At 40.1% G+C, this 24011-nt stretch overlaps 1 protein-coding gene across 1 annotated transcript in view; it reads right to left on the bottom strand.

Annotated features, from left to right (window-relative positions):
- The window catches only part of LOC139948609 (uncharacterized), a 99821-nt gene that overhangs the window by 21327 nt on the left and 54483 nt on the right, over positions 1-24011 (bottom strand). Inside the window, 9 exon segments of the mRNA XM_071946798.1 lie at positions 384-711; positions 1161-1201; positions 1204-1239; positions 1242-1291; positions 1293-1433; positions 1885-2083; positions 2527-2680; positions 5916-6020; positions 13825-14015. Coding sequence (XP_071802899.1) covers positions 384-711; positions 1161-1201; positions 1204-1239; positions 1242-1291; positions 1293-1433; positions 1885-2083; positions 2527-2680; positions 5916-6020; positions 13825-14015 — 1245 coding nt within the window.

Raw genomic sequence — 24011 nt, forward strand, 5'->3', positions numbered from 1 at the left:
ACTCTTTATGATAATTGCACTGGGTTCTTTTACAAGCATTACACAACACATGGGACCTATGGCTTTACATCCCATCCGACGGGCACAGCAATAATGGTTAAGTGGCTTGCTTAAGTGTCACAACCAGGACTCGAACCCACACTCTGCTGATCAGAAACCCCAGTGCTTGAGTATTCTTATCTGCTCAGCCACGCTTACCCAGGCCTGATACTTCACAAAGGCAACGAAGGCCACTGCCTGCATGGCCCTGGTCATTCATTGCCTTAGTGCCCTTGAAATGCTCCAATAGAAGTTTACAATTTCCGCATAGGGTGCCCTCTACCAATGAGAAAATGCCTTGGTGCCCTTGCCCTTTCAAAAACCAAGCATACAGGTCTGCTTACCCATTGTAGTTGTCTGTACAGTGTTCTGTATCCTCTGTTCCCCAGACAGGCGCTTCTCCATGGGTCTCCCTCCATTCTCAGGGTGCGGTCTGTAAACCTGCCCCTTCTCGCCCTGGCGTGGCATGGTCATACTCCTTGGCGTATTCGTTGGGGTTGTCCTTCCGTCTTGTGAACGAGGAAGCGTCTTACTGCTCATGCGTTGAGGGCTCCCTCTCTGGTAAGGACTTTGGGGTCCGGAACGCACGGGGGCTGTGGAGCGTTCTGGAACTCCTCGTTGGAAAGGTTCTGCAGAGGGGGAGCGTTGAGGTATACCGCTTCTTGACCGCTCCTGAAATACAAACATGTTCAGCAACTTTGAGGAGACAATCAAACTTCTGCGAGCCACTGTGGAATTGAACCATTGCATATCACGCCAACCAAGAATTTGATAGACCGATTCGCTGTCTCTTATTTCCATTGTTTGCAGCAATGAGTTACATGTACGATAAGTTTGAGAATCCAGTGTGCCATAGGCAATTATCGGCAGTGGCTAACAGACTAGAGGACGGCCAAATCACGCTGAACAAGTACAAATTTTGTGAAAAGAAAACTGAAAATCCCAGCACTACATCAGTTAATTACTTAGTTTAGTCGCGGTTTAATTTTCAATGATATTTTTGACAACAATATTTTAATCAATATTTTTCACCGAAAACAATACCGTCTTGAAGGAACAACATAAATTGGAAAAATGCCATGCTCACTTGTGAATAACCCATCGAGGTAAGGCAACACCACCTGTTGTGTGTACATCCTCCTGTTACCCATCTCCATAGGGTGGTGCTACTGGGCCTCTTGTGCGGTTCAACCCGCTCCGACTGGCTCGAGCCGGTTTGGACCCCACCGTGTTGTAGTTTCTCTCCTGAAATCTGCAGCTCTACGTCGAGGAGTTCAGAGTCTGAGTAGACATTGAGGTCGAGAGGTGTGGAGGTGGAGTTACGGATGTTCACCGTGCCGTCCTCGACGAAACCTGGCTCATAGATTTTCAGGATGGCTCTGTCCTTCACCTCACTGAAAAGAAATAGAAATAGTAATAATAATAATACTAGGGTTGTAAAGGTACTGAAGCAACGACAAACAAGCAAGTCCCAGTTTCATGGCTCTGCTAACAATAAACAAAGAATCGTCACTTGCCGAAGCAGGAATTCTGTATTTCATGGGTTAGCGGGAATTTTGGCTTGTGCGCGTGCGTTCTCCTTGTTACTAGGCATTCTACGCTAGCAGAATGGTAAATGGAGAATGGTGATCGTAAGCGCAGAATTTGAGAGGTAAGCAGAGCAATAAAATTGGGCACAGGTGGGAGGTGTGAGATCTTTTCTTATTTAGCTATGAGTTGAGTTTTTAAAGTAGAAGTGTAAATTCAAAAAAGCTGCGCTAGACTGTTTGGCCACAAACTGATACAGTCTAACTATACGCCTCTGCAAACTACTTTTTCTACCTCCCCTTTTAAAGTTTTACTTACTCTAGTTTTTCCAGCTCATAGAATATTTCAGTGACAGGATCCCTAATGTAGATCTTCCTCTGGGGTAGGTCCAACATCGGCATGGCCAGCTTGCGGGGAAACGCCCGCACAAAGAGTGCCTTGACTGTGTCCATCCCAGTTACCTCATTAGGCATCAAGGCTCGCTTGGTTTCATTCATATAGTTGAGGTAGACCAAACCTGGGGGTTAAGAAAGTGAATCACTTTTAAAGGAATTTCTCAGAAATGTAACTTGAAATATTTTGAAATAACTTGAAATATTTTACCAAGCCTTGAAGGTTAGAAATTGGCACTGGACACCTTTGGTAATTGTCAAAGACCAGTATTCTTATTTGGTGTATCTCAACATGCATAAAATAACAAATCTGTGAAAATTTGACTTAATTGGTCATCAAAGTTGCGAGAGAATAATGAAAGAAAAAACACCCTTGTTGCAAAAATTTGTGTGCTTTCAGCCCCCCCCCCCCCAAAAAAAGGCCTGAAGCCTTCTTTTAATGTTTGAGTAAGAACTTCCTTCTTTCTTTCAACTAATTTCTAAAACTGAACTGAGCCAACACAAACTGTGTAGCGTTAACTGTATAAAAATTAGTAAAAAATCCAATATGATGTTTCATGAAACGTACCAAGTGGCTTTTCTTTGGACTTGTTGATTGAAATTCTGGATATGGGAAGACTGGCCCGCACTCTACCCCCTCGCTGGAACCCGGTGGCCTGAGTGTCCATCTCGGACATTGTTCCATCATCATCGTAGAAACCATTAGAGAAGGAAAGTGGATCCTGTGGGATGAATACACATAGAGGTAGTAAGTATGCAGGGTTCTCCCCAAGCTAGCTTATTGGATCGATACACGGATTGCATTCCAATATGCGCAAATTTTGGCTGATACGCAAAAAAGAAAAAGAAAATACAATCATAATAAATAAAATTAGTAGGGGAGATGGCCTTAGCCTTCAGTCCAAACCGGATCTTTGTCAGAGGCAACAATAATAATAATATACATTTATTTTATTACTTATTTCACAATAATCATTTCACCATTTATAATGCTCCAGAATGCACATTGGCACATTGGCATTCAAAACCAAGATAAACACTAAGTAGAAAACACACAGATGACCTCATTTCAAATCAGCGACCTTCAGCCAAACTTCCAAAATTCGGGTCCAGAATGCTCAGAACAGTTTTTTTTTAAATTACGGGGAGAACCTAGTATAAAGCTAATGTTTTTTACCAGGTAGCTTTAAAAATGGTCTAATTCAGACAAAATTCTTATATTTCTAATCCCCGGCTCTCTCAAGCATGATATTTGGTTTTTGAAAGAAAAAAATAGGGAAATAACCAACATGGTGCAGGCTCTAATAGACTTTGGAGGCTATAATCACAATTTTTCAGTTTTTTCCAAGGGTAAAACAAATTGGAAATCAGGCTAAAGAAGGAAGAATATCATGGCTGCTCTCTAAAAAGATTTATTCCTGACCGAAGTCCATTAAAGTTTCAGACTTCTTGCAGCCAATGACAGTCACCAGACAATACCCCCCCCCCCCCCCCCCCCCCCCCCCCCCCCCCGCGTTCACCGTTCCTAATAATTCTGGATAGAGTTTTATGACCTGACAACTCCATCAGTAAAAATCTATTGACTGTCTGATTTGTCATAGAAATGTACATAAATCACTCCCTTGTGATGTGGTATTGCATCTGTGGTCAACAGCCCTAACACTGTGGTCCTTGTTCCCTTTTGTACTGGAGAGTGGTGCAATCATCAACTGGTGATTCATTGTGAAGTTTACAACCAAAGGATCGTTGAGATTTATTGAGGTGGGGGGGGGGGGGCAAAGAGATGAATCTTTTTGAATAGGGGAATGTTTAATTTGCATTGGGATAAAGGATATTAATTTTGGTTTTTACCCATTACACCGATACATGTACCTTCCTTTGACATCATAGCTGACATGCCAGAGCATCGATTCATACAGTCCTGGTAATTTTTAACATAATGGCATGTTTTGAAAACTCATTTGTGAGTGTAATTTCCTTGATAAGTGATGGGCCCACTTTAGCCCCTTCCAAGTTCCATTCTCAGGTATAGTAATAAATGTGGCATTGTATCTGTGGTCAACAGCCTAACAGTGTGGTCTTTGTTCCTTTTGTACACTGGAGTGTGGTGTAATCATCAATGGGAGTTTACATCCAAATGATCCACTGTCTATTGTAGGAAATTTATTGAGGTGTGGAAGGGGATTGCAAAGCCATGAATCTTCCTATTTTTTTCACAAGGCTGACATGCCAAAGCTTCAATTCACAGGATGGTGACATCACTCATAATTTTCAACACAATGGCATGTTTTGCAAAACACATTTTTCTTGACAAGGGTTGGGCTCACTTTAGCCCCTTCCAGACTCAGACATGGGGAAGGGTAAGAAGGTTCATTGAGCACAAGGGCTAACCTGTACTTGTCTATATGGTGTAAGCTTTAAACTTCTCATGTTATCTAATAATAAAAATCTTTTTTTTTTTTTTCTAGGGCACAAATGTCAGAAACCAGACTCAAGTAGGCAGTATATAATTTCGTCACACTAGACACATTTCTTTATAATGTTACTTTTTAAAAGTGTAAACCATTTCAACTGTAGTTTAGGAAATAATTTCATTGTACAGGCTTATCTGTTCCAAAATTTCTCTTTCAGCGTGAACCCGTTCAGTGTATTGTAATATTATTCCATCAAGACACCCATTGTAACAGAGTATACACACCTACAAATAACTCTGATTCTGAATGTTACTTTAAACCATTTATACTGTAGACCTACAATACAATGTATTTATTTAATGAAATATTTTCATTCGGTCTATAATTGAAACTGTTCTGGAATTTCTATTTTAAGCGTGAACCCATTCAGCCAATGTACAGTGTGTTGTTATTTTATTCCCCATCAAGCAAGATTAATACCCTGGCTGTCTCATGGAACCAAAATGTAAATTATGACTCTCTGTTGTTGTAATTAACATCATAAATCATGTCCGCAGCTGCTGGAAGCACATGGCTGTCCCTTTGCAGTCCCAAAAACGGAGAGACACAGTACATGATACGTGTTCAGCAGAGCAGAGGGCCTGCCCTTGCTTATGGGGGACAGTGATATATTTATGGGTCATGTGGAACAACATCGAGACGATGTTGGCTCAGGACTAGACTTGTGGACAAGTCATTAATGTCCGATGCGGTGATAGCGTTCCGACTCTCTCTGCTGCCCCCCCCCCCCTGCAAAACTACTGCCTAATGCCCTCGCGCTGTGCGAGCTCACAAACAGGGAAGTAGCAGTGGCCACCAGCCAGCCAGCAGCTTTGAGCGAGAGCAGTGATCTTGAATTGCCTCACGTTCTGGCCTTATTTACGAGGGCAGTAACTTTACACTGGCTATATACTATACACAGTATCTCTTCGCAGGAAAAAAAGTCCACGAGGGAGAAAGCATAGTAAAGTTACACTAAGGCCAACCACTATAACTTTCCACGTGGCAGCGTAAGAAAAAGTCCAATTGGAACACAGGTTTTACTATGTGGTATTTATAGTGGACACTATTGGTAATTGTCAAAGACTAGCCTTCACGTTGGTGCATCTCAACATATGCATAAAATAAACCTGTGGAAATTTGAGCTCAATTGGTCATCGAAGTTGCGAGATAAATAATGAAAGAAAAATAACCATTGTCACACGAAGTTGTGTTCACTTAGATGGTTGATTACGAGACCTCAAGTTATTAACTTGAGGTCTCGAAATCAAATTTGTGGAAAATTACTTCTTTCTTGAAAACTACGCAACTTCAGAGGGAACCATTTCTCACAATGTTTTATACCATCAATCTCTCCCCATTACTCGTTACCAAGTAAGGTTTTATACTTATAATTATTTTGAGTAGTTACCAATAGTGTCCACTGCCTTTAAAATGGCCAGTGTCACCACCAGACTAGACCAAAGAATCTGTTTATAAAGATGAGAACCGTTTCTGTAATTACCTTCTCTGGTGTCTTGGCTCCTTCAATGGTGGACGAATGGTCCGGGTATTTCTCCTTTAAATACTCCATGAAGAGCTCCCTCTTCTGTTCTGTGGTCAATGGTCTCTGTGGGGAGTTAAAAATAAGACACAAAACATGATGATAATTATTTTGGTGATTTTAAACCTTTATGTTCACAGATTTACAAATAACTTACAGGGTTTACAGAAGGTAGTGGTGAAAGACTTCTCTTGAAATATTATTCCATGAAATGCTTTACTTTTTGAGAAAACAGTAAAACAATATCAATTCTCGATAGCGAGATTTATTTTAAACACATGTCATGACACGGCGATACAAGGGTGGGTTTTCCCGTTATTTTCTCCCGACTCCGATGACCGATTGAGACTAAATTTTCACAGGTTTGTTATTTGATATAGAAGTTGTGATACACGAAGTGTGGGCCTTGGACAATACTGTTTACCGAAAGTATCCAATGGCTTTAAAAAGCAATGTACATTGAACCAAAGTGGTCCCAAAATGAAGTACATTGTAATTTTTTGTACAACTCTACAAATACAGCTGCTTTCTTTAAGTTATCACCACCCCTTTAAATCCAAATTCTTCTTCTTCTCCAGAACAGCAAATGGCAGTCCATTAAATGAACGGGAATCTTGTTTCCAACGATCCCTTTGCCTGAGACGAGACTGATGTGAAACTTGCTGGCATCTCCGTTGAAATAGAACACCCGTCTCAAATCAATGCTTACCCCCCCCTTATTGACAGCGAGAAAAAAATGAGAAATCTATAACTATTATCCTTAGTTGAAATAGGAAGTTGGGGAGCAGTGTTTGCCGTCCAAAAAAAACAAACTGTGGAAACAAACTGTCCCAAATTCCTGGAAAGAATTTCACTAAATTCCTTGAGAGACCGATGATTGTATCGGAATGTCAGGCAGATGTAGTCAAGTAAATTGCACACAACTGATCCTGCAGCTATTTTATCATAATTCCGTATATGGAGGTTACCGTACAATTACCAAAAAGAAATAAAAATGCCTGTCGAGGAAATGCCCTAAGACAGCTTGCATACAAAACAGTATTGTTTACAATACATTTTAAAAGTATGGTCAAGATCTGGTTCTCAGCTCTCACATCATTATGCCTTTTACTTTAGCTAAAATATGGCTCTAATATGAGTTAAAATATGGCTCTAATATGCAAACAAAAATTACTAAGCATCATCAATCACAACAGGAAGACCACAAACTGTGTGTCTCCACAGTTCAAACCACTCCAAAATGAAGGCCTCCACAATGTGTCTGCATTGTTCCTCAATGTAATATTTTACATTCCCTAAGTCTACTGGTCCTACTGAGTTAAAATATGGCTCTAATAAGCAAACAAAAATTACTATAAGCAGATCAATCACAACAGTAAGACCACTAACTGTCTACTGCGTGTTATGGCTGAGCGGTTAAGAGCACCGGATTCAAGCTCTGGTGTTCGATCAGCAAAGTGTGGGTTCGAGTCATGGTCGTGACACTTGCTACATAAAGTTGGGGAGGTAGTGCTTTCTACCAGCCAGGCTTCTGATTGATGATAACCCAAGCCTACATCGGTATGGACTGTAAAAGGGGTAACCCTGTTTCAGCCCTTTGAGTAGGTGGCAACAGCCTCTGATGGAAGAACACAAATTGTAGCCCACACCTTGAAGTGGCCTACAGGCCTTGTGTGTCTGGTGAATTGCATAAAAACAAATATAAAACAAAGCATTTCAACAGTTCAAACCACTCCATAAAGTTTGTATTATTCCTCAACGTGATAATTAGTAACAAGTAGGTAGCAAGTACCAAAGCTCTCACCTCTTCATGCTTTTTACTTGAGTTCCCCATTTTCCAAAACCCTCAAGTTGTCAAAAACTGCGATGTACAACACTGTAAATGTGAATAAATGCACTGTACGCAATTCCACATCCTACACTCAATGATTCTACATTTGTAACAACTGCCCTTCAGCCCTTGGATTGTACTTCGAACAGATCTCGACAGTGCAATTTATTATGTATAAAGAGTACGTCATGTAAAACACAACTTATTGAAACAGCATACTAGGTTTCACCATGACGAGCAGATAACAAACACAAAAGCCAAGGTGCAAGTGTCACATGTGAAGATCACAACTGGCGATAAAAATACCCATTTAAAGTAAAGTTGTGCTTTATTATTTAAAATTGAATACAGTTAGAAGTCTATGGTCATTGTGTAAATTACATCACACCATAGAGCAACTCTTAGTAGTTTTTGAGAAAGAGCTAATTTCTCACTATAATCATCCGAAGCCTGTTATTATATGCATCTGAATTTCAGATGCATTTCTGAAAGCACACAAAGTTGTGCATCAAGGATATTTTTCTTTTCATTCTTGCACCTTGACCAATTGAGCCAAAATGTTTACAGATTTGTTATTTCATGCACATGTTGGGATACACCAAGTGAGATTTCTGGTCTTTGACAAATTACCAAAGGTGTCTAATGCCTTTAAGAGGAGGATAAATTACCAAGAACAACTGACTTTAAATAAAGAAGAGGATAAATTACACTTGGATGGATTCATAATCTTTCATCAGCTCACTAGAAAAACCTCTAAACCTACTCACCCCAACGAGCACAAATCCCTGGAATAACTCAACCTATAAGAGAGTAGATCCCACTTCCACACTGCATACTTTATACTAACAACCAACAAATGCACAGTTTTAAGCATCTTCAAGATACAGCAGTGAATAATTCATGAGGCGCCTCAGATTCCGAGTCTCAGGTTGACTCAGACTTGGTTACTCTCCTAGCGTGTTTTTTTTCCTTTAGCGTGGGTCTAAAATATCAAATCACCTTGGCACTCGAAGAGTATTTATTGCCAGTGATCATTAGGTGACCCCAACAATGGGTGATGTTTATGGTAAAAGACGCAGGTTCTTTTCAACTGGGGAGATTTCATTTCCTGAGCGAAGTGGGCTGGTGAGCAATGGTTCATTAAATCCGAATCGGAGATCTTTTCTGAGAGAAAGATTGCATCACGCTCCCCGTGTGGACAATCAATCAAGACTATGGTATTCTTGCTATTCTTTAAAAGGGGACCAGTCTATTTTTCCTTGCAGCCTCGATTTGATTACTACACTTGGTTGAACGGTCGAGACATTCAACGGTCATACCATGGTCATACATTGAATGATCATTCATAACAACTCGCTTGGTGAGAAGCACTGCAGCTGTTGATAGCACGAACTATTTTGCGAAAGGATTCTCTTTGAAGTAATATGGTTTGGATCATTGTTCTTTCTCAGACTTTTGAGGCTTTGGTATACAATCGTGAATGCTGCAGAGTGCAGCCAGAGATGCGGTTGGTATCCTCTGTCACCTCACTAAATGCATTGGATTCAACAATTTTGTGAAAATACAGTGACAGTTTATGGCTGTAATCACTGTCATCTAAATCTTTCACATGATCTTTCTTCATAATTTTGCCTATAAATTATCAGTATTTAACGTTGACAAAAACAAGTCTTTAGGCACAAAAAAGTAGCTAAGCACAAACACAATTTTGGTTACCAGAATATGGGTCTTAGCCAAAACACATGCTGTATTTGTTTAGTTTTGCTCAGCAGTAATAAGTAAAGCAGCTCTATGAAACTGGGCCCAGATGGTGTCTGTCAAGCAACAGAATTATAATTTAATCTTCTACATTTCAAGAAACAAGATAGGCCTACCTTGAAGTTGAGAAAAAACACCTTAAAAAACTGAAGCGTGACTATAGGCCTATCATCAAAAACTAAACATAAACAGTGAGCAGTTCAGATTCCCTAAGAACATTAATCAAACTTGTTTATAAAAAACTCTCTCCATTATACTTGTAGTATGAAAGCCGTCATAACAACATTGCAATCAAACAATGACACACAGTGAAGAAAAATGATTTAGGAATATGACCAACTTAAAAAGAACAACTGTTTGGGTGTTCCCATAATCCATGTTTGGCTAAAACTTCCACAGCTGTGAAAACAAATGTCCATCTGTTGAAAGAGTACACTCCACCAAATGTGGGTTATTTCACTTTTTTAATGACTTTTTCCTCACTTGAAAAGGGGTCAATGCTGGTACACAAAAACATATGTACTTTAAAGGCAGTGGACACTATTGGTAATTACTCAAAATAATTATTAGCATAAAACCTTTCTTGGTGATGAGTAATGGGGAGAGGTTGATGGTATAAAACATTGTCAGAAACGGCTCCCTCTGAAGTGCCATAGTTTTCGAGAAAGAAGTAATTTTCCACGAATTTGACTTCGAGACCTCAGATTTAGAACTTGAGGTCTCGAAATCAACCATCTAAACTAAACGCACACAACTTCGTGTGACAAGGGTGTTTTTCTCTTTCATTATTATCTCGCAAGTTCAATGATCGATTGAGCTCAAATTTTCACGGGTTTGTTATTTTATGCATATGTTGAGATACACCAACTGTGAAGGCTAGTCTTTTGACAATTACCAATAGTGTCAATTGCCTGTAAACATAGTTCAAAGAATTAGGAGTAGTGCTACACATCAAACAAAGTGAAATTTGCATCATATAGAGGGCCTACTGTTCGTGTTTTACCCACACTGATGCATGCTAAGCACTGTATCCTGGTTCTGAAAGGAACTGTCCCGCTTTTTAACTACCACCTTGACAGAAGGTAGAAAATCGGCCGCGAATACTACTTTAGTGAATCGATGTTAACGTCAATACTGCAGAGTGAGTTCTTAATAATTTGTTTCACTGTTTCGACTCGTATAGCTTGCAAATCCGTTTTGTCATGCTTAATGATAACGGTATGAAAAAAGTGGACTGACTCAAAGTTGGAAATGTCAATACTCATGTAGCCTACATTGCAAGGTATATTTTAGTATTAAACTTCTTACTGTATTACAATATAAATGAGAAAGTTACCAGACTTTGAACAGTGTAGTGTTGAGTAAGATTTGAAACTTTGAATGGTGGAAAACCTACGGTTTTTTATCCAAACTCATTTAGCGCATGGTTAGCCATTCCATATAATGTAGTGTTGGGAAGTTTGCTCTGTTAAACAAACAACTCCACATCACAGATGCACAACCAAAAATTCCTAGTGAAGACAAAAAAAATGGTTCTTTCTTTGAGTTCCCGGAATACCATTCACGGAGGACGGAATTCCTTGTAAAATCCAACTGTCAACTCAACATAATCTTTTCATCCTATATCACTGGGGTCATTTCCATAATATTGTATGCAGTTACAGCTGCACAACAACAAATTCCTAGTGAACAAAATTGTTCTTTCAATCAGTTCCCAGAATACCATTCATGGAGGAAGGAATTTCTTGTTAAAACCATGTTAAACCCCCTGTCAACATTATATTTTCACTCTATATCCCTGAGGTCATTTCCATTATACTGTGGTTAGTAGAATAATAGTAAATCAAAGATCCTGTTTACACACACCCTCGCTCTATGCACACACCAACTGGGAGATGCACAAAAGCATCATCACATAATCCCCTTGTTGTGTCATACAACACTGCCAGTCCATTATCATTGCCCCCACTGCATTGATCCCTCATGCTTGCCCATAATCCACAGCAGTTTGCCCAATGTATTATAGCATTGATAGTGACACCTTTAATGGATTTTGGCGCCATTAAGAGCTAGGATGTTTGCTATAGATCAAAAGCACCAATTAGGGTTTTATGGCTGGGTTAATACCAGTGAACACAGCAGTCTCTCTTCAAAGAGTTTTATGGTCAAGTACAATCATACAGAAAGGAGGAGTTATGGTCTGCACTGGCAATTAAGTCTGTGAATCCTTAAGGCCCATTCACACGAGCGCTGCAAACGAGGGTCCCGTGCGATTTCATAACATCGATGTTATGAAATCGCAAATCCACGTCGTGTGAATGCTATGTATGTTACGAAATTACCTGGGTCCCGTGTTGTTCATAACACAGATCGAGACCTCCTCCAAAAAATCGCATCGATGTTATAATCATGGGGAGCCATCGTCTGAACCGAATGCCTGCGATCGTAACGAGGGACCGCTGCGTTGACACGTGAAGAACTATGAAGGAAGAAATGGGCGAACTATAGCATGCATATACATGTACATGTACATACACGTGATGTATATCTGCTCAACGCTGGACAACGATCCGTTTGGCTGGTAGGTTTTGTGGCCGGATGCTAGACCAGTCCAAACCTTGAAGCAAAAACACCGTTCAATCGGAAGCAGAATACGTCTTTTGGCAAAGCTTTTCGATGTTTTAATTCACCATTTGTTATGTCTCATCAATAATTCCATATTTAAAAAACATTTTCATTCAACAATGTAGCGTTTTTAACGTCAAAAACTCTATTTGAATCGTGGAATTTTGTGTTTTTCTTCGACTCGAACATGACTCGACGTTGCTGGATCGCTGCATTTCAAGACAAGCTCAAACCTTGAAGCAAAAACATCGTTCATTCGGAAGCAGAATACGTCATTTGACTAAGCTTTTCGATGTTTTAAATCATTATTTGGTATGTGTCATCAATAATTTCATATCTATAAAGCATTTCCATTCAACAATGTAGCATTTTTAACGTCCAAAAAGCTATTTGAATCGTGGAATTTTGTGTTTTTCTTTTTTTAGCTTCGAAAACGTAACCCCCTTCTCAACGGCCGCCGGGATGAGAGTTACGTTATCGCAAATGTTTTTAAAATATTCTACATTTTATGTGACTTAAAATGAAATTGATTTCAATGAAATTGATTTATTTTATTCCTTTTAACTGTAAGGTTTTTCGCCTACCCAAACGAGGGACGTATGTTTACATGTGTGTGTGCGTGTGTCGTGTGAATGCTCGCTAAAAAATCGCACGCGGTAAAGGTGACAGACGGCTGGCGCCCTTAACCAGGGACCCTCGTTTGCAGCGCTCGTGTGAATGGGCCTTTAGACCCAGTTCCCACTGGACCCCGCATTGATCTCCCAATTCAAGAAAAGGGCGATCAAGACCCCGAAAGGACGATCAAAGGGCGATCAAAGAGAAATAAGCTCCAGTAGGAATGAGAGGGCGATAGGGATCTGACCACGCAATTTTGATCCTCCTCGGGAGTAGGATTAAAGCGAGATCTGATCGCCCTCTTGGATTAATGGGCGATCAAAAGTCTAGTGGGAACACAAAGGGCGATCAGACCCCTAAATTTGCTAGCGAAACAGTGTTCTTTTGAACCAACTTCCGTTCCCAAAAAGGGGGATCAAGAATGATCATACTCAAGTGGGAACGCGACTGCGATTTCACGCCTGCAACTAATCTTGTTGCGGGATCCCGATCTCGCAATTGTGGATCCAGTGGGAACGCGGTCTTACTCTATGGGATAACCTCTATGGAATAACACCAGTAGGCCTACATATTACATGCATTTGTGTGGCATTACTTTTTATGCTCTAATTATAGTTTTTATCATTATTTCGACGTCTACTTTTTCTACAGCAGGAAAATACCTAAGTAGAAGTAGAAAGAGAAAACTGTCTCTGAAACCTAAACAAAAATCTAAGTTTTGTCAGCTCTACCAATCTTTCTTTCATTTTTTTATGGTCAAAGATCACATCCTTACGCCGTACCATTTCTTTGGAATAGTCTTCCTGTGAAATATTCACCAGGCTAGTTCTGTACACATTTTTATGCCTCTGTTTAAAGAAACTCATTTATTTGAAGCTGAATATTGGTAATCTGCTGTTTTACTTGTACTTTACTTTTCAACGACAGTACTTTTTACTGTTCCTTTATATGCGCTTATAAGGCGCATTACACAATACACATATCATTTTTATTATTATTATAAAAATGCAAGACTGAAAAATCATGCTCTAACTCGCTTACCTGACCAAATGAAGTCGCAGGTGCCTGCGAGGAAAGCGTATGTCTCCTATCTTTCTCACTAAGGTACTGTCTGCGTAGATTCTGGGCTGACTTGCCAATGCTGTGTGTTGCACGTCGCTGTCCTGTATTCGTTTCACCCTGTTCGAGGTATGCTGGGTTCACCCGGAGACCCCCTCCTTGGTCATTGGCTCCTGTAAAAGTCAGGTGAAAGAAAAAAAAAATGTTAGAAATTAGACTGAGAAAATAGAATTAGCTGTTGCATTGTGTCCCTATTCCAAGGAGTTCCAGTTGCACGTTTCAAGAATACCCCTGGGTTTTACCTCTTACTCCTACTCCAGAGCAGGGCCCAATTTCATAGAGCTGCTTAAGGACAAAATTTGCTTAAGCACGAAAATAGCTGGCTTATTTTACACATGTTACTGGCAAAAATGTATGCCATGTCCACTGCTTGTGACTAATATTTAGCTGTTGTTTACTTAGCATAACAATTGAGTGGAGTCTTAGCCGGTAATCTGATTTAACAAAGCAAAGATTTGTTTGCTTAAGCAAAATTTTTTGCTTAAGCAGGTCTATGAAATTGGGCACAGGGGTGGCTACTCCAAGAGCAGGGCTATTCCCCGGGGTATGCGCATTTGCCAGGACAGACCTGGGGTAAAGCGATCATAGTGTGAAGGCAGGCCATTATTTCCAGGGGGGGGGGAGGGGGAGGGGGGAGAGGCGGAGGGCAACCACAGGGACTAGAGTAGTGTGAAAAGAGATTGTAGTAGACACTTCATCTTACATTCACAGCCAGGCTCCTTAAGAAAAAAACCATATGGGATCATCGCAGCAAAATTTTACTTGCGGCTTGTCCTCCCCTTAAAAACATACAAATCTTTCTGGTAGCTGCTGCTAAAATATAGGATTCGAACGGCAAAGGTTGTGGGTTCGAACCCCACCCAAAGTAATATATGGACATTTTTTATAGGATCTTGAAAAGTATCATAGGCCTACTGAGTATACAGTGCTTAACGTACATCTGTGTTTTAAAAATAAAACACAAAAAACATAGGCCTGCACATAGACCGGTACATGAAAGTTCTGACACCATGTTAACTATGATATCTTATCCTAAGGTCGAACATTCAGTGACACAAAATGTACGTACACAGGAGTCAGTAAACTGGGGGACAAATTAACAAGTGCTATAGCAGCCTCCTGCCGATGGCTGATCATTGATCAACAACGAACGCAATCAATCAGTACAGAGAGTATGTTCTCTAGGGGCAGACTACCAGTAATGTGCAAGTGTGCCAGATATACTGGCTGTTAAACACATTAGACATGTTTACCTATGATCTGATAAACACATTCTGTGTCCATGGTGGGGGCATTAGACGTTGATATACATGCAACATTTTTGTACATATCATATCACTCATGCAGCATTTGCCTTGGTGCCCCTTAAACCAATAGTCTTACAAGGCACACCAGCAAACACATCCTACCATGTAAATGTTCCATGGAATTGCGTTGAGGTGACAAAGGGGCAGGACATGCTGGGAAAATAGTCCAAATGATGGAAAACAAAGAAAAGTCGTTTTACTACTTTGTCAACAAAGTGTAGTGTTTTCGTGTTTGTAAAAGTAATTTTTCTAGTTTAAAATAAATCAGTTACACTCTACACGTCCATGTAAACAAACACTGAAGTCACTTCTTGAGGGGGCATAAGTGTAGTCTAATTCCCCACCAGACCGATAAATCGAAAAACCAGCAGTGTTGATTGTAAAACTGCCATTTCAATTTGTCGCTTGACCTAACAGAACGCAACAAATATCAATTGCCTCTGAAGTGATATCCACTTTCAATTAACCGGCTGGTAAATAAACTAGGTATAAGATCAACATCAGCTCAGCCTGAAGGTGTACAAGTAGTTACCAGGACATGCACCTCACCTTGGGTCTTTGGTTAAAGGCACTGGACACTATTGGTAATTACTCAAAATAATTGTAAGCATCAAACTTACTTGGTAACGAGCAATGGAGAGCTGGAAAGATATTAATGAACAAAGAAAAAAACACCCTTGACGCACCATGGTCACACGAAGTTGTGTGCTTTCAGATGCTTGATTTCGAGACCTCAAATTCTAAATCTGAGATCTTGAAATCAAATTCGTGGAAAATTACTTCTTTCTCCAAAACTATGTCACTTCAGAGGGAGCTGTCTCTCACAATGTTTTATAATATCAACCTCTCCCCATTACTTGTAATCAAGAAAGGTTTTATGATAATAATTATTTTGAGTAATTACAAATAGTTTTCACTGCCTTTAAAGATACTTACATTACAAAAGTTACAACACAACAGCCATGATATTCTGAGCAATATCTTACCATGGCATTCTCTCAAAAACACTAACATTGTACCTCCCCCTTCTCAATCTCAACACAATTATCTTTGACAGTATTGAGATCTTCCCTAACAGGGACCCCTACCTGGGAAACATCTGTTGGAAACATTTCTTGAAGGTTTACCATAAAGGAAGAAGAAATGGAATTCCCTAGATGTATGTGGAAATGGAGTAATTATGGAGAGTCATCCATCAACTTCTTCAAGATCCATGATTTAAGAACAGTTTATAGGAAGGCCTGCACATTTTGCTACACAGATGGTACAATGTTTTTTTTAGATGGGCAAATATTTTTCTTCTTGGTGGAGAACTTCCACTGAAATTAGTTTGCCTGAAATGCTAAAGGTCACGAGGAATAAGTAAAACGATTTTGTTTTTATCGTGCAAGACCAAAACTGGATGTTCTTAAGCAGTGAAAATATTAAAGGGTTTTCCACATTTTTCTCATGACTCCAATAACTGATTGAGCTTCAACTTTCACATTTTTGTTGTTGGTCACATCAAGTGTGGATACTGGTCTTTGAAGATGTGTCAGATTTATCTCTTTGTCCATACTTGGCAAAGTTTCACTGTCAATTGGAAGATCATTACACAATTTGGGTGCTGCACTGAAAAAATGTATAGCAACCATTTTGGAAATGATGAGAAAAACTTTGTGAAGTTTATTCCAAAACATGAACAAACAAAAACGTAGAGACTATGACAGGCTCCCATTATGGGCATGTAGAAGCAGCACACATCAAACAGATACAGAGTAAGGGGATTGTTGTGGGGAAATCACTCAAACTTTGGGGTAAATGGGCTTTACAATTTTGAAAACAAAAGAAGCCTACCAGGTTTTCAAAGTTGTTTTATGATACCATCCCAGCGCTGTACGCTTTCCCCAGCTGCTCTCTATCTATTATCCATTGATCACGAAAAGCTTGGCACAATCATGCAACGTCAGTCCCATGAAGCAAGAAGTACTCTCAAAGATTATACAAAGACTACTCCGCTAAATTATTAATTTCCCAAAGTCACACTGCCCTAGTAGTTCCCCGGCAAAGTACATGACCATGTCTTTCACCAGCGTCAAATTAGGAATGCTAGACATCCCCGTAGACAGATGACCGGGTAGGAATTTTGGCTTGATGTATTCAGATGTATTTTAAAACATTGACGGCTGCATGTAGAAATGCACTTTGGGTAATACAGTTTGCTGATCTTATAGGAATTTACATTCCAGCATGTACTTGTACATGGTACTTGGAAATGTGCATAGCTTCCTGATTCAAGTGCCCGCGATGTGTACATATTACTAAGTTACACTGCCCAAAAGATGTTTCTTTAGAGTAAAAGTGCTTTTCATAAATCTTGTCAGAATACTCTTGCTTTTTCAGATACATTTTCCTACTTGGCAGCTAGGCCTGTATGTTTTTTTTTAAAGGGCAAGGGCACCAAGGCATTTTCTTCGTGGTAAAGGGCAACCCTTCCCTGTGAAGTGTTACAATGTATCACTTGACAGCTCACACTTTAACTTGAATGCCAACTACCTCAGATGCAACGCCTCAGTCTGCACATAGGCCTACTTTATAATTATGCAAAGCCTCAATCTGCACAAGAACTTCAGAAGCAATGTAGGCTCAATCTGCACCAAGTACACATACCTCAGATGCCAAGCCTCATTCAGCACAAGTACCTTAGACTCAAAACCTCAATCTGTACTCCCTCAGCTGCATAGCCTCATTCTGCACAAGAACCTCAGACACATAGCCTCAATCTACATTAAAAATATTACAAGTACTACATTATATTCAAAACCTCAATCTGTAAAAGTACCTTAGATGCAAAGCCTGGATCTGCACTAACCTTAGAAGCATAGCCTCAATCTGCACCAAGTACATGTTCAGTACCTCAGATTCCAAGCCTCATTCTACACAAGTACCTCACGGGCATAGTCTCATTCTGCACAAGTACCTCAGAAAACAGAGTCAGACGCATAGCCTCAATCTGCATTTAAGTTCCTGAGATGCAAAGCCTCTGCACACAAGAACATTGCATCAACACTTGTTTCCAACATTCTGTCTTTTACCAGGATGGTAAAAGGCTCCCAAACATTTTCTCAACAAATCTTTATTTATTTACACGAGCAATTTCAGCTCAGCCGACTCCGCCTCCTTGAGCAACTGCCAAGGTCGCAGAGGTCATGTAAGGTCAATTGAAGGCCATGATCAAGTGCAATGTTGCGGTACTCCAGAGACTTGGACTGTGAGTGAGGCCCTGGACTCTAACACTGTACAGGTGTGGAAGTAAGGATCTCAGAAATGTGTTTTCTGTTAAAAAGGTACTGGACACTTTTGGTAATTGTCAAAGACCAATATGTTCAGTTGGTGTATCCCAACATACTGTATAAGCATGAAATAAAACCCAATGATTTTTGTATACTAAATTGGTCATTAAAGTTGCAAGAGAATACTATATTGAAAGAAAAAACACCCTTGTTGCATAAATTTGTGTGCTTTACTTTCAGATGCTTAAAAATTGCTTCAGGCTCGATGTCCTCTAATATTTGAGTGAGAAATTTCCTCTTTCTCACCAAGGCATTTTCTTCTTGGAAAAGGGCACCCTATGAGGACATTTCTATTGGAGCATTTCAAGGGCACCAAGGCAATGACCAGGGGGCATGGAGGCAATCACTTTAATTGCCTCCGTGAATGTAGAAAAAGTGAGGGCAAATTTTACACACACTTTATTTATCTTACATGTACGCATATGTTAGAAAATGCAAGGGGGCACATCTTAAATGTACATCTCGTATACACATACAATTCCCTGACACAACTTTCCTTTGTAAGTGTTGTTACTCATTGATGCTTCTGTGCACAGGTGAAAAATCATTACACACACAGTCACTTTTTCCACCCTCAATTGAGTTAACTCTTATTAAGACATACAAGGTTACACAACTCAGTGAACTGATGACTGGTAAAGTTTTCAACCATCTGGATATATATCCACACAGACTAGCTACTGTTCACTGAGCCTTAGGAAATGTGTCCACTGCTTCTAAACCAGTAATAAGATGAAATCTTTCCAAGGTTGTGAACAAATTTCTACACCTTCAAAATCTGTCACAGCTGGGACTCCCAAATGAAATCTGAAGTGTAATCAACATGGCATAAACAAAACTTTTCTTGTATGAAAATAAGTGTCAACCTCACCTTTTTGTGCACACAATACATATAAAGGAAGTACATCACACACAAATTTGTGTAATGGCATACATGTACTACTGTAGAGAGGCATGAATGAAGCTAATGGACCGTTCCGGCTTTCCACTAAGCTCCGCCCACACACGTGAGCAAGAAACGTGTACGAACACTCCCATTGACATTCTGCACGCATCCGCCGCGCATGCCAAATATACGCGCACGCATGACCGAGTTTGTCCGACCACAATCATTGCTGTGATTGGTCAAATGGGTGAACGCACACAGTTTGATTGATAGGCCGGATCGGTCCATTGCACAAACCCCTTACATTGATATGAAGAAAGAAGCTATCATTGGCAGAGAGTCGTGTGCAGCGCATTACGCGTGCACATTTCCATCAAAGATATCGGCGAATGCAAGAGGTCTACTGGTGTGTACATGTACATGAAGTGCTGCACACTGCCTCTTCAAGTTCAAGCAGTTCTTGAAGAGACAATTGTATTAAAAATTTAACTAATCAATAATTAAACTTACTTTGATAAAAATAGCAACATGTTTGAATGATTTAAGGTCTCCACTGTCAAGGCTTGTAAAATGTCAAAGTTTACTTGGCAAACAGCCTGTGAAACAATTTTTCTAAAATATTTCAACTTCAAAGACAGTTTACCTGAAACATAAACATTTCACAGCAGTGACTCATTAATTATCTCTTCATGAAAGTGGTGACAACTATGTGTAGATGTTTTTTAGGCATGATAATAGGTCCTTTGAAAAAAAATTAGGAACACATAACAAGTACAGGGACTGACTGACCCTAGATTTTTCCTAAGGCAAACCTGAAAACAGACTAAAGTAGGAAAAATATCATGCCTGTGAAATAATGGTCATGGTTGTGGACCTCACTCCAATGTTTACAAATTCAGGTCATTCAAGATCACAAGAGGTCAAGTTTGGGTCACTAAGGACATCCCATAAATCACATTATAGTGACTCCATTAGGCACCAAGAGGTCATGCTTAATTACCTTTAAGTTGTTTAGGGGGTCACTCTTTGTGGTTTGTCTCCAGCTACTACAGGAAGTCCTCTAAACAAGTACCAATTTCCTGACCACACATGGATGAGTTTTCTTTCTCTTTTCATTTAAAAGGATTCTCTTCCTCCATGGTTGTAGCAAAGATGGGCAGTGCTGGGCGGGCCTGCCGAGGACTCACAGTTTTTTGCCCAGCACTCCAAGCGAAATAAATTGTGCCGCCCAGCACAGATTTAAAAATTGTCCACTGTGCATTGATCTGAGACACAGTTAATGATAAGTTAGTACCAAATGTCACAGAGAAAGAAGACAGTCAAAATGCCGTTCAACTCATAGCATGGCCCCATAATGCCAACAGTTGGAAACCTGGCCGCACTTTTGTTGATCCGCTCACCTCTGGTGGACTTCGAAAAAATTTGATTTATTGCCCACCACTAAAAATGGCCTAGCTACAACCATGATTCTGAACTAATATCAAGCAACCCAAAATCAGCAGCTATTAAAGTTAAAGGGAGAGCACAGGCTTGTATGCTTCGTTTTTGAAAGGGCAAGGGCACCAAGGCATTTTCTCTTTGGTAAAGAGCGCCCTATGAGGAAATTGTTAATTTCTACTGGAGCATTTCAAGGGCACGAAGGCAACGACCAGAGGGCACAGAGGCAGTCACCATGAAGTAACAGGCCTGAGAGCATACCTTTGGTAATGATTCCAAATGTTAATGGCCATGGAAACTTACTTGGTAAGACAGCTGTTGATAAAGTATAACATTGAAAGGGATTCAATATTCTGCATGATTGAGTTTTAGACTTTGAATTTTGTTGACATCATTCATACGTGTATGTTGGGCCACACAAAGTGGGGATATGGGTCTTTGACAATTACCAATGCTGTGATATAGGGCAAATACCTAGGCCTTTCCATGGGTATACATTTTGTTAAAGTATGATAAGCAACACATTTGCTTTTCAAGTAAATAATAATTTTTTTGGAATTACTGAAATATTTCCTATTCAGTTTGTAACTAAAATCTTAAAAGAAGTCTTAAAATGCATTGTAAGTGTAACTCTTTGAGGAAATAATGTTAAAATAAGTTGCAGTTGCTTGAATTTGGTTCTTAGGCCTTTTCCCTGAATTTGAACGCAAGTAAAACAAAACAGTAAACAATAAATCACTGCTCAACCAGATCCTTTGGAATTGGTTCAGGGCTTTTCCCCTAGATTTCAATGCAAGAAAAATAAAGACATCAAAAAATGTATCACTGCTCCACCATACACACTTGTTTGGCAGTGGGCCTATTTGCAAGTTTGTTTACAGCATAGTTTTTCAGCCATCTGGAGGAAATACCCATGGAGTGTTATGAGCCCATCTCACTCAATAAGGGCAATCTCGGAGGACCAGACACCTTTCCATTCCATTGGACCCTTGGGTGCTAATTATATTCCGGTTTGATAGTAGTAACAAGTAGGGCCTACATAATATGATAAATATCCCAGATAATAAAAAATCCTATCAATAAATATTGCATAGTGTTTAGTGACACAGAGACCTCTGACACCATGGTCAAAGGCTTAACTTAGTAAAGGCTTAATACTTCCAAGCTGGTATTGGTAATAGTATTGATATAATATTTGTTATGCACGTGGTCATTGCCTTGTTGCCATTGAATGCTCCTGTAGATATTTACAATTTGCTCATAGGGTGCCCTTTACCAAGGAGAAGATGCCTTGGTGCCCTTGCCCATTCAAGAAGGAAGCACACAGGCTTGCTATTTAGTGTGAAATGCTGACTGGTAGAAGAAAAACCAATGTACTAGTGCAACAGCAAGCTAATTCATGGTCCTGCTGGCTATCCACTGAAAAAAGGTTGAGGGCAAACTCTGTGTCACTGACATCACCATACCATAGAATACAATTTTCTTTGCTACAGGACCCTAGATGATATCAAAATAATCAAACTCCACAGCTGCTCATGACAAAGCAATACAGATTGAACACAAAAATACAAACAGTTCACCTGGAGAAACAACTGTATTCAGGTGGGAAATCAGCGAGTTTGAGACGCTTCAACCTGCTTTTAAAGCAGAGGTTTCCATTCGAGTTGGTGCTTGGATGTAGTGCAAAAGTTTCAGAGGTTGTCCTGGGCCCAATGCTATAAAGCTGCTCTAGCAGAAAATAATGCTTTAAGATTGCTCCGCTGAGCAGAAATGAGCAGGATACCAGTCCAAGATTGTACACCTGACATAGCGGTTTGGCTTGCAACCTTATTCTGGTAAGCACAATTTTGTTGCGCTTAGCAGCATTTTGTTGCCTAAGCAGCTCTATTAAATTGGAGGCCATACAGGCCATGGCATCTGTTGTCCTGGTGTCCAGGCCTTGGTGGCCCTTAAAAAGTTTCCCATAGACTTTTAAGATTTTCCAATAGGAGACTTTTGGGACGCTTGGTGGCAACAGACTTACCAGGTAAAATCCATTGTTCTTGGTAAAGTGCGCATACTCAGAACTACGTAAACAATGGTAATTTACCCGGTAAGTCTGCTGCCACCTAGCGTTCCAAAGTCTCCCATTGAAGTGCCCCCTGCAAAATGAAAATGGCCTTGCCCTTTCAAATCAAAGATGAAATTCCAGGCCTATTGTTCAAGGATTGTTTGAAAGACCGTTACTATATAGCCACATGCCTAAAAGGTATCCTAAGGGTGTTTCTGCTTGGCATCGTCTCAAGTTGATTGGTGATATACAACTAAAAGAAATCAGCTAAAATTTGATAGCATTCTTAAAAACTGTTGTTATTTACAAGTAATACTCTATCCCTTTAAGAGTGGATGGCAAAAAAACTATTTAAGAGACTGACCCCTGAATCACAGCTTAAAATCTCAAGAGTAAGTCCTGACATTACTAAATCGGGCGGATTTCCGCCCCAGATAAATAATGCTTTTCTTTCTTATTTCCGAGGGGGGAAAAATAGCTCCCTCAGGTCCTGCACCAGGTTTTTTTCTTAGAGGGTGAATACCATTGGCTTTAGAGGGTTTGTGGAGGGTTAAATGGGGTTAACAAAAAGGCACCAGTTAGTTTCCCATATGGATCTTGCAATTCTGTTAGCACAATATCTCACTTTATGGGGTGTCGTGGCCGAGTGGATAAGAGCACCGAACTCAAGCTCTGATGCTTCTGTTCAGCAGAGTGTGGGTTCGAATCCAGGTCGTGACACTTGTGTCCCTGAGCAAGACACATAACTATAATTGCTTCTCTCCACCCAGGGGTAAATGGGTACCTGTGAGGGCAGAGATGGTTATTGTGATTGGTTTAGCCAAGTAGCGCATATAATTGTCGCACAGGCTGTATACTCCCCAGGGAGCTGAGATGGTTCAAGGAATGATTTAAGGCCCAGTGACCTGGGGTAATAATGTCGGAAGCGCTTTGAGACACCCCGTGAAAAAGCGCTATATAAAAACCTAAATAAACACTTGAAATGGCAATTTACAAACAGCTGCCAGTCGGCAACTTTTTTCTTTTTGTAAGATAGGAGGGAGCTCAACGGAGATAAAATAATAGTGCAAGAGTTATCCACACAATCAATTTGATAC

The sequence above is a fragment of the Asterias amurensis genome, chromosome 16 (genome assembly GCF_032118995.1).
Source record: "Asterias amurensis chromosome 16, ASM3211899v1".
In the NCBI taxonomy this organism is placed as follows: domain Eukaryota; kingdom Metazoa; phylum Echinodermata; class Asteroidea; order Forcipulatida; family Asteriidae; genus Asterias; species Asterias amurensis.